Source organism: Chinchilla lanigera, unplaced genomic scaffold (assembly GCF_000276665.1).
Source record: "Chinchilla lanigera isolate Chin_1 unplaced genomic scaffold, ChiLan1.0 scaffold00067, whole genome shotgun sequence".
Taxonomy (NCBI): domain Eukaryota; kingdom Metazoa; phylum Chordata; class Mammalia; order Rodentia; family Chinchillidae; genus Chinchilla; species Chinchilla lanigera.
This window is the reverse complement of record NW_004955468.1, coordinates 12286509-12298774: the sequence shown is the minus strand read 5'-3', so window position 1 is coordinate 12298774 and position 12266 is coordinate 12286509. Positions and strand designations below refer to the sequence as shown.

Sequence of the window (12266 nt, the reverse complement as noted above, 5' to 3'; positions counted from 1 at the left end):
TGGGATCCTTTGTTCAAACTACTAAGAGTGTTGAGGAGCAATAAACCAAGTTCAGGCCCTGCTAAGCTCAGCTCTGTGTCATTGCCCAACTCACACGCCTTTCTCTGAGACATCCAGGAACTCCAGCTGGAGCCTCCATGTGCCCTTCTGCCAGGCATCACCCACCCAGAAGAACAGTTTATTTGGGGCAGAATTGATACTGAAAGATTTTGGCAAAATATAAGTGCTCTCACTGAAGGCAGCATTAGCCTAGCTTTCTGTCCTCCCACAGTAGTTTGTTCCTATTGCTCTTTCCATTTGGCACCTATCGTTGCATTATTTGTTATATATACAGCTCTATTAGTCCTTGGGCTATTAACTCCTCAGAGCTGCAGTGATGTCCTATTTATCTCTGTGCTCTCAACACAGCACCTGATGCATAGGTAGCATTTAATAAATACATATAGATTAGTGTCATTACTTTTCCCCATCCCTTCCTTCTACCCCTACACACCCCTGGGGACCCTGTAATATCTTGTCTTATATTTAGCCTGCAGGCCACAATCAAATCATCATATCTTACCTGGGAGTCTCCTCCTAAAGAAAAATCTCCGGCACTCTGAGAGGAAAAGGGTTTACGTCACCATCTTGGCGGTTACTGCAGTAGCCACTGAGCTGAAGACAAGATAGCCACATCGTACTGTCAGTGAGAGGGCATCATCAAAAAAGCCTTTCCTTTAGTGACCCTTCAAAGTGACTTGTACTTTTCTCTAAATTCCAAGCCCTCTGTAAACTTTAGAGTCAGTCTGAATCCACTTACGTGAAAAACGTGAGCTGGCCACACGTATAACCAGTGCATGTCAGAACAGCCCAACTAGCTGTTTGAGGTTGATGTCCTTTCTCACTTCAATGCCCACGTGACATCATTTATTAAGTACTTTGAACATCACCATTCCAGACTCCAAATGCAATTTCTCACTAAGGAAACCTCGGTGAGAATAAGGTAACATAACACCTTGTAATTATATTCCATCTCACTTTACAAGTATATATTCAATTAATTTATCTTCACAAGGTGATAGAGGAAAAGAAAAGGAAAAGAAAGGAAACCTTCCATTTTTTTTCTTCTGTTACATTTTGAGTACCTGTCTTTCAGCATTCACAAGGAAATGGTCCCTAAGTTCCTAGAGTAGAACAAGTTTCTTTGTTTTCTTTTCCAAAGCACCTGGTACTTGCACATTTTGCATCCATCTCTTTGTTTGTGTAGTTATCTGATTGACATTGGTATTTATTTTAACTATAAATTCAGCAGGAATTGTATCTGTTTTACTCAGTGTTGTGTCTCCAGCTCCTTGTATCACACTTAAAGAGTAGATGCCTCATAAACATGGAGCCCGTCAGCCTAGATAGTCCAGGTTCTCATCTGAAGCTCTTCTCCACTCAATTATGTGAGAGTGGGGAAGGAGTACACTTGAGATCTTGAACCTTGGGGAGATGTGCCTTTTATCTTTCAAATGTCTTCTAGCTTTTGGAAAGGATACATATAAGTGAACATTTTAATGAAATGTATCCTTAGAAATTCAGTGAGAAATTTAGTTTTTTGAATGAGACTCCTTCAGAAAATTGGGGTGCCATAACATATGAAATATATCCATAAATGCAAAAAAAAACTGGGTCGGGGGGTCATAACCTCAAGAAACTAGATGACTTGTCTCTGTGGAAGCTCCTCAGGGAGACTCCAGCTGGGAAGATAAGGAACTGTGAACGGTGACAATCAGATGGTCACAATTTTCTATTTCTATCCACAGGGCTGTTAGCAGCTGGAAGGGATGCAGACTCGTTTGTGGTGAATGGGATTCTTGGGGAGTCAGTTACTTTCCCCTTAAACATCCAAAACTCACAGCAAGTTAAGACCATTGCTTGGACTTCTGAATCATCTGTTGCTGTCATTACACCAGGAGACTCAGGAAGAGCACCCAACATTATTGTGACCCACGATAATTATAATGGACGATTAAAAGTCATAGGTGAGAGCTACAACCTGGTCATTACTGACCTGAAGATGGAAGATGCAGGAAAATACAGAGTGGACATCACCACCACCACCACCACTGCAAAGATCTACTACCTTCATGTATATCGTAAGTTCTAGGGAGACAGAGGGCTTGGTTGCTACCTTTGCTTTTAAATTTGCTATTTAAAACACCTACATTTTTTATAACTGGGCTTCAGTATTTATCAAGAGTATGTAGTCTTGTTATCACCCTGACTTTGTCATCTTTTAGCTGTGTGTTCTTCCATCAGCAGTCTGTCCTCTGAGCCTTCTTTTTTTTTTATAAAATGTCAATAATCATATTATTCAACTGTCAGAGTTACTATGAAGATCTAATGAGATAGTATATATTCAGTGGGTTGCCTTCAAAAAACAATTTCTATTTTGAAATAATTATAGCTGTGTTATGACTTGTGTCTAGATGGTCCCCCCAAGCCTCTTGCAGTCACGGGGGGGCAGGCTTTTCAGTGGTAGATGAATCTAGAGCATGTGATGTTGGGATTAAGGGTGCCTGAATAGTAAGTCAGCCCACTGAAAGGTTTGGCATAGTTCTGGCTAGGGTTAAAGGTGTGAGTGCCACACCTGCCCTAGGGCAGGTAGCCTGCCTACAATATAAAGGACAGAAAGAGCTGTTTTCTTGCTTGGTGCCTTTTCTGTCTTCCACCACCATGAACAGTGCCCCTTTGCCATGTGCTACCCTGCCTTGGAGCCAGCTGACTAATGAACTGAAACCTCTACAAACTGTGAACTATATAAAACTTTCCCCCTTTAACTTTGAGTGTTGGGTATTTTATCTCAGCAATGAGAAAAGTAACTAAGGCAAGGTGCAAAGAAACGTAAAGCCAGGTTCTGTGTGCCTTCACCCAGTGTTAACATCTTGTGTAACTATAACACAGTATCAAAACCATAAAATGTATAGATTTCAACTAAAATTCACCAGTTATACATGAATTCATTTATGTGTGAGCCTGGGTGTGTGTGGTCTTGTAGAGTTTAATCATATGCGTAGCTTTGTATAAATACTACCACAATCAAGATCGTCAACTGTACCGTCCCAAGATTCCCTCTTGCTATGCCTTTGTGGCCACACACATTACCTCCTTCTTCCCCTCCCTCGCCCTGGAAATTACTAATCTGTTCATATCTATAATTATGTTATTTCACAAACGTTATGTAGATGGAATCATGCAATATATAATGTATTCTTTTGAGTTTCTTTTTTCTCCACGTAATTTCTTTGAGAATCATCCAAAGTATTGCTTCTATCAATAGTTGATACTTGTTTTATTTTCTTGACACAAGGTCTTATTGTGTAATTCAGTCTGGCCTTGCCTTGAACTCACTCTGTAGCCCAAACAGGCCTCAAACTCATGCAGTCTTCCTGCCTCAGCCTGCCAAGTGCTGGGATTACAGCTGTGTACCACCATGCCTGGCTAAAAGCTTACACTTTTAACTATTGGATAGTATCCCATGGTGCAGACATAGTTCATTTAGCTGATCACCTATTTAAAGACATACTAGGCATTTCCTGTTTGGGGCCATTACCAATAAAGCTGCTATAAATACTTATGTACAAGTTTCTGCATGGGTAAGTTTTCATTTCTTGGGATAAATGCTTATGAATGAAATCAGATGGCAAATCTCTTTTTAGTTTTATAAGAAACTGCCAAACTCTTTGACATACCGTCTAGGAATGTATGCATGCTGTAGTTTCTCCACACTCTCCCCTGGGATTCCGTATTTTTCCTTTTGGACGTATAGTGATATTTCATTTCAGTTTTAATTTGAGTTTCTCTAATAATTAAAAGTTCTTTTCTAGGGTAAAATATCATAACTACTTATTATCATCATTATAGTGACCAGGTTATGTCATGAAATGCTTTCAAAAGTACAATCTATGGACCAGCCACATCAGCATGACCTGGAAGCTGTTTGGAAATGCAAACCTCAGGTCCCACTCCCGATTCAGCCCAGGAATCTGTGTTCCACATTGGTCCTGGGTTATTCCTACATGTGCAAAAATTTGCAAAGCAATGATCTAGACCCTGTCACATATGGTCCTTACCAGCCACATGTGGCTCCTGAGCAAATACAATGTGGTCAGTCCAAATTAAGATGTGCTGTAAGTGCAAAATACACACTAAATTTTGAAATCATAACACCAAAAAAAAAAAAAGGAAAAATTTAGAAAAATATAAGATAAACTGTTAATAGTGTTTGCATTGGTTACAGCTTGAAATGACTTTTTGGATATTACAAATCAGATAAAATGCATTATATTAAAACTCATATTACCTGCTTATTTTCACTATTTTATTGTGACCATTAGAAATTTTTAAATTACTTAAGTGGCTCACATTATATTTGTTCTAGGCAGCATTATTTCCTAACATAGGGAATATCTGGGCTATTTGTCAAGGATTTTATTGTCTATCTGCTCCCGTAAGAGAAAAAATACAGAAATATGGCTAATTCATATTGTTATAGATGCAGTTCAGGTACTAAAAGGGAAGTTCTTTAAAGACAGTGATGTTGTATATTAAACTCATCAGTGAATTCCCAGCATCTGTCTATTAGGCACATAATGGATACCTCAGAAGTACTTGTTGAATAAAAAATGAATAAATCATAACATTCCTAAGTTTCATAGTGTCTGACAAGTGTATGTGTTCAATCAATACTGGATAATTAGATTTGGTTGTATCTCAATGGGAAGCACAATAGAAAGAGCATTAGTGTGCGAATTAGACTTCGTTAGCTGTGTGACTTTTAACAAGTTGTTTAACCTCTCTGGCCTCATTTATTTTTATCTTTTGAATATAGATTATGATTCTGGGATCAAATGAGATAGTAGTAGTTGGATATAGTACAGTTCATGTCTTAAAGTAAATGCCTAATAACAGACATTATTAACTTTTTAATCCTTTGCTCCTTTTTAAAATCCTAGTCAGGAAGAACTTCTCAGATGAAGAAGGCCCCAAATTGTACACAATGAACCTTGTCCAATATACACCCTTGAAAATATTAAGATATTCATTGTCATCCCTTTATATATTTAGTCTTTTCTAATCGTCTCCAGGAGGAATATATAGCCTACAATTAGGACAGACCCTGGGAAATCTTAGAGAACGACGAATAGTCCAGACAACAAAATTGTTACAGAAAGGAACTGACATTTACTGGATACCATCTACATGCCTGGACTTCTTCTGCCTAATTTAAAAAATATAGATCATACAAATATAAGCAATACTGGCACAAACAAAACAAAAGATAGAGCAATGAAATGTAACTCTCCCTTCTCTGAGTCAGTGGCTGAGGCCAGTTTTTCTTTTCTGTAGATAATTAATGTGCAACAAGCAAAGATAAATAGATGAACAAATGGATATGAGAATAATCTTTATATATATATATATATATATATATATATATGACCTCATTTTAGCTCACAACAACCCTGTCAGGAGGATATTGCTACCTGGTGCTATAAATGGGGAGCTAAATGCCAGAGAACCCGTGTCCCCTTTCCACCACTGTGAAGCCCAAGTGGAGCCTGGATTCTGAACCAGGCCTCTTGTGGCTTCCCCACTCTTGGCTTGGGAAGATCAAGGTCTGTCAGGTGCGACTCTGACCTTTTCTGCCCAGCAGCTTCATGCAGGTAACATCTCTGGTCTTGCTGAGAAAAATAAAACAGGATTCTATTTTGCACCGCTGTACACCAGCCAGACATTCACAAAAATAAAGAGTAACGTCTTTCTTTAAAAAAGGTAAATACCAAGCAGTGACAAACAATCTTGTAAATCAAATTTCTAAAGACACATACACTTGCACGTGTGCACACCCCCACACACATACACACTTAAAATGTGGTTCCCTTTTCACTGATTCCTACATATAGGGCCTGTCATATATCTGTTAAATGTCAAATGCTGCTACAGACTTACTTTGAAGGTTTGTCAGCAAGTCACCACTGGTTCCAATCCAGAGGAGATTGCTCTAAGAGACTGCTAGAATCAGTGGTTTAAAATAAAAAAATCTCTACAGCTTCCTACGGTCCGTGTTTTACTCCTGTACAGTTACAGAAAAATCGTCCCCTTACTTATACTGCTAATTTTTTTAATCAGAATGTTCATGCCTCTTCCTTCGAACTCCTCTATTTTTGCACTCACATGGCTACAAGTGGAAGCCTCAGGATAGTGATGAACTCAGAACATGGTCATGTTCTTATCTCTCAGTGACAGAAAACACACAACACCCCACCCTGGTTTTTGCCAGAGCCAGATCTAGCCATTACTAGAACTTAAATATAATTTTTATTTTTAAATATGTTTCTATTAGTGCCTATTAATTTTACACCATATTAGGTTTCAATGTGGTATTTTCAAATATGCATATGACACATTTTGATCATATCTATCTCCCCTATTTCCCTCCCTTATAGGTCTCTCCTCTCTTTTAATTCCTCCCTCTTGTCTAATAGTCTTCCTTATACTTACATGCCATCTTGGTTCAAATATAAAGGGAAGCATGCATTACTGATCTCTGAGACTGGGTATTTTGTTTAACAGGACCATCTCCAGTTCCATCCATTGTCTAGTGAACAACATAATTTTGTTCTTCTTTATGGTTGAATAATACTCTATTGTGTGTATATACCACATTTTCTTCATCCACTTATCCGTTGTTGGGCCCCTAGGCTATTTCTATATCTTGGCTATTGTGAATTATGACCCCAAACATGAGTATGCAGATATCCCTCTATAGTATGCTGACTTTAATTTCTTTGGCTGTATGCCAAAGAATGGTATAGCTGAGTACATGGTAGTTCTATTTTTAGGTTTTGAGAAACCTCCATACTAATTTCCAGAGTGGCTGTACTAATTTACACTCGCACCAGCAGTATGTAAAGAGTTCCTTTCCCCCGCCCATAGCATTGATTGTTTTCTGTATTCTTTATGATAGCCTTTTTGACTGGCTTAAGCTGGAATCTCATTGTAGTTTTGATTTGCATTTTCCCAATGTCTAAATATGCTTACTGGCCATTTGTAATTCTTCTTCTAAGAAGGAATTCTTTACATCCTGCTGGTGGGAGTGTAAATTAGTACAGCCACTGTGGAAATTAGTTAGAAGTATCTGTTCAATTTATTTATTTATTTTTGGTTTTTTTCCAGTACCGGAAATTGAACTCACGATCTCGTGCTTGCCAAGCAGGCGCTATGCCGCTGAGCTAAATCCCCAGCCCCAATCTGTTCAATTTATTCTTCCACTTATTGATTGATTGTGTTATTTGATTTTTTGGTGTCAAATTTTGTTTTGTTTTATCTTTGGTTCCTTGAGGTTTTTAGTTCTTTTCTAGATATTAATTCTCTGTCAGAATATTAGTCAGCTGGCAAATATTTCTCCTATTCTGTAGATTGTCTTTTTACTCTATTGATTCTTTCATTTGCTGCAGGATACTTTTTAATTTGATGTAGTTCCATTTGTTGATTCTTGCTATTATTTCTTTTGCTGTTGAAGTCTTATTCAAGAAGTCTTTGCTTGTGCCTATGATTTTAAATGTTTCAACTATATTGTCTTCCATCAGTTTCAAAGTTTCAGGTCTTATACCTAGGTCTTTGCTTCATTCTCAATTGATTTTCATGCAGAGTAAGATAGGGAGCTAGTTCCTACTTTCTACATGTGGATATCTGGTTTTTCCAAAGCCATTTGTTATTTTTTGTTTGTTTGTTTGTTTTTTTGTCTTTTCTTCTGGAACCAGGAATCGAACTCACGACCTTGTGCTTGCCAGGCAAGTGCTTTGCCGCTGAGCTAAATCCCCAGCCCTGAGCTAAATCCCCAGCCCGCCATTTGTTATTAAGTGTGTCTTTTCTCCAATGGTTTTGACCTTCATCCAGAATCACATGATTGTAATTGCAAGGATTTGTTTCTATCTGTTACAGCTTATGTTTAGATGGCCCCCCAAAACCTCATGTGGTCATAGATAAGGTTTTTTCAGAAGTGGCTGGATCTAAAGTATGTGACACTGAAATTGATTTATGGTACAATGCTAACTAAGATCAAGAGTGTCAAGATTAAAACTGTGCTACCCACCCTAAATAGCCTACATAAAATGTAAGAGATAGAAAGAGCTATCCTCATGCCTTGTTGCTTTGCTGCCTTCTGCCCACCATAAACTGTTTCTCCTCTGTGATGCTTGTTTGTCTGCCTTACAGACAGCCAACTATAAACTAAAACCTCCACAAACTGTGAGCTAAATTAACCTTTCCCCCCTTAACTTTTGGTGTCGGTATTTTGTCTCAGCAAGAAGAAAAGTAACTAAGACCTGTATCCTCTCCTCTGTTTCATTGGTTTATGTGTCTGTTTTTGTGCCACTGCCTACTATCCTGTTCCTGTGGCTTTGTAGTAAATTTGAAATCAGTATTGTGATGCTCTATCCTTGCTCTTTTTGCTTAAGACTGCTTTGGCTACTCTGGGTCTTTGGTGATTCTATGTGAACTTTAAGATTTTTTTTATCCAGTTCTGTGAAGAATGTCAGTGGAATGCTGATGAGGATTGCATTGAATTTGTAGTTCAAGAATCATATGGCATTTTTAATAATATTAATCCTGCCAAGACATGAATATGGGAGGTCCTTTCTTCTTCTACTGTCTTCTTCAATTCATCCACTGTTCTGTAATTTTCATTATGTTTTATCTCCTTGGTTGGGCTAATTCCTAAGTAATTTTTTAAGCTATTGGAAATGAAGGCATTTTCCTGATTTTCTTTTCATCTAGATAATTATTATTGTATAGAAAAGCTGTAATGTTGATTTTATATCCTGCTACTTTGCTGAAATTATTAGCTCTAAAATTCTTTTAGTTTCATCTTTAGGGTCTTCTAAGTATAGGATCATATAATTTATAAATTAAATGACCTATTCCTTTCCTATTTGCATCTTTTATTTCTTTCTCTTGCCTAGTTGCTGTAGTACATATCTCAAGTACCATCTTGAATAGGAGTGAAGAGAGAACAACCTGGTCTTGTTTCCGATTTTAGAGGAAAAGCTTTGTTTTTCTCTTGAAGTCTGATGTTAGCTATGGGTTTGTCACATAAACAGTTTATTATATTGGGAAATTATCTTTGAATACATAGTTCCTTCAAGGTTTTTATCATGGAGTGTAAAATTTTATCAAAGGCTTTTTCTTCATCATATTAGATGATCATGTGATTTTTATTCTTGATTCTGTGTATGTGGTATATTACCTTTATTTATTCATGTATGTTGAACCATCACTGCATCCCTGGAATGAAACCAACTTGATCATGGTGTATGATCTTTTTAATGTGTTATTAAGTTAGGTTTTTAAGTATTTTATTGTGGGGGAAGGACTGTGATTGCTAATGAACTGATTACTGATGGTCGGCTTATGATCCCCAGCCGTGCTGAGTGCACGTGGTGCGGGGCATGGAAGGCTCGCCCGAGGATGGTTACCATCAGCTGAGAGGCAGAAATGGAAAGGGATAATGAATTTCTCCTGTGGGTCTGAGTTACGTTTTGGGTTCTAATAAAAGGTGACTGAGATGGGTGATGGGGCTGCTGCAGTCCCAGAAGCTGTGGGCCCCCTGATCCCAGACTTTTGCCTCTTCTGTTTTTCTTACCTCTTTTACCTTTTCATCTGCGGGCACCTCGTTCTCGGGACCTGTCACTACAGATAGTACCAACATTTTATTATGGATTTTTGCATCTATTTTCATCAAGGATGTTGGTCTATAGTTTTCTTTTTTGTTGTGTCCTTCTCTGGTTTTGGTAGCAGGGTGATACTGAACTCATAGAAATGAAAGCATTTCTTCCCTTTCTATTTCATAATATAGTTTGAAGTGTATGGTGTTAGTTTTTCTTTAAAGTTCTGGTAAAATTCAATAGTGAATTCATTTGGTCCTGAGCTTTTCTTTGTTAGGAGACTTTTTCTATTGCTTCAATCTCATAGCTTGTTGTTTTTTTTTTTTTTTTTTCATAGCTTGTTGTTGATCTCTAGTTTTTTTTATATCTTCTTAGTTCAATTTTGACAGTTCATACATATTTACAATTTTCTTCTAGATTTAGAAGAAATATATTTCTTCTAGAATCTCCAATTTATTGATGCATACATTTTCAAAATATTCCCTCATGAGCTCCTGGATTTCATTGGTGGTTGCTATGATATTTCCTCTTTCTTTCTCTTTTTTTTTTTTTTTTTTTTTTTTTTGGTTTTTGTGTGGTAGTGGGAACCAAACTCAGGACGTCACACTTGCCAGGCAGGTGCTATGCCGCTGAGCTAAATCCCTAGCCCGCTTCCTCTTTCATCTTTAATCATGTTAATCTGAGTCTTCTTTTTCTCTCCTTTGGTTAGTTTGGCTAAGGGTTTTTCAATCTTGTTTATCCTTTTAAAAATCAATCTTTGTTTCATAAATCCTGTATTTTCTTAGTCTCTATTTCATTAATTTCATATCTAATCTTTTTATTATTTCTTTCCTTCTGTTGGGCTTCATTTTGATTTTTTCTTATTTTTCTAAGAGTTTGAGATACATTATTAGGTTATTTACTTGGCATAGCTTTAATTTTTTTTTTTTTATGTAGGCATTCATCACTACAAACATCCCTCCAAAAGAAACTGTCTTTACTGTATCCTACACATTCTGGAATGTTGTATTTCCATTGTCATTTGATTGAAAGAATTTTTTGACCCCCCCAATTTCTTCAGTGATCCACTGACTAATTAAAAGTCAATTGTTTAATCTTCATGTGTTTGTATAGTTTCTGCAGTTTCTGTTGATTTCTACTTTTATTCCTTGTGATCTGATAAAATGAAAAAAAAGAGTTCAGTTTTTTGGAGAACATTCCATGAGCCACTGAAAGTTATGTGTATTCTGTAGTTGTCAGGTGGGATGTTTTGTGGATATCTGTTTAATTCATTTGCTCTATGGTGTAGTTTACCTTTGATGTTTCTTTATTGATTTTGTATCTGGATGATGTATCAATTGGTGAGAGTGGAGTATTTAAGTTACCCACTATATGTCCTTTTATGACACATAGTGTTTGTTTTGTGAAATTGGATATACTGACATTCAGTGCATATATATTTACAATTGGTATCTCCTCCTGGTAGATTGTTCCCTTTACTAATATGTGGCAGTCTTCTTTGTCATTCTAAATTTAACAGTCTGCTTTTATCTATATGAATATAGCTACTCCTCTTTTTTAGATTCCATTTGTGTGGAATACTGTTTTTTATTCTCTCATTTTCAGTTGCATATTTCTTTGCTGGTGAAATGTGTTTCTTACAGGCAACAAAGCATTGGATCTCATTTTTTAATCCAATCAACAGTCTTCATATTTTAATTGGAGAGTTAAGACCATTTATATTCAGAGCTATTATAGAAAGGTACATATTAATTTTTATCAATTTGTTGTTTTTGTAATGTTTCATTCTTTCTTAATTCTGAGTAGTTTATCTAGTCTTTCTTTTTGTGTAGGATTCTTTTCAATATATTCTTCAGTGCTGTGCTTAGTGGGCTTGAATTTCTCTAGTTTACTGTTATCTTGGGAGAACTTTATTTCTCCTTTGACTTGAAGAATAGCTTTGGTGGATATAATAATGTGGGTTGGAATTTATTTATTTCAGAGATTGAAATACATTGTTCCATGCACTCCTAGCCTTTATGGTTCTTTAGAAGAAATCTGCAGTTTTTCTGATAAGTTTGCCTTTATTAAGAAGCTTGGCTTTTCTCTCCTGCAGTTTTCAGTAGTCTTTGTTCCGTACTATTGGCATTTTAACTATAATATGATGTAGCAACACAATATTCTACATCTTGTATATTTTACCTTTTCATTTGTTTAGAAATTTTTAAAATGGATTGTTAATGAGATTATAGTGTTTTTTACCATATTTACTTTAAAATGAAATGAAACAAAAAGAAAATATACATCAGAAAACAGAATCAAAAAAATTTAAATTTTTTGTATCCAGTAGTGTGCTGATAAATGTTAAACTACCTGTTGATATTGTCTTTATGTGTGTGTGATGATAAGTATATATATGTATATATATACATATATAATTTGTATATATACATATATAATTTATAATTATTATAAATTTTACTGACATGAAGGATGTTTAACAGCAGTTTCATAAATAATAATAAAATATACAGTTGTCTTTACTGTAAATTCTGTATAGCCATTCTCACAAAATGCTTTCATTGATTTTTGCTA

At 36.3% G+C, this 12266-nt stretch overlaps 1 protein-coding gene and 1 long non-coding RNA gene across 3 annotated transcripts in view; one reads left to right on the top strand and one right to left on the bottom strand.

The window, feature by feature from the left end:
• LOC106150229 overlaps positions 1-12266 on the bottom strand; it is a 54719-nt gene that overhangs the window by 31909 nt on the left and 10544 nt on the right. For both annotated transcript variants that reach the window (XR_001236922.1, XR_001236921.1), the window contains exon 2: positions 563-654. This is a non-coding gene — a long non-coding RNA (uncharacterized LOC106150229). The remainder of the gene's footprint in view (positions 1-562; positions 655-12266) is intronic.
• Positions 1-12266, top strand: part of Cd84 (CD84 molecule) — a 33510-nt gene that overhangs the window by 15202 nt on the left and 6042 nt on the right. Inside the window, exon 2 of the mRNA XM_005400211.2 lies at positions 1788-2120. Coding sequence (XP_005400268.1) covers positions 1788-2120 — 333 coding nt within the window. The remainder of the gene's footprint in view (positions 1-1787; positions 2121-12266) is intronic.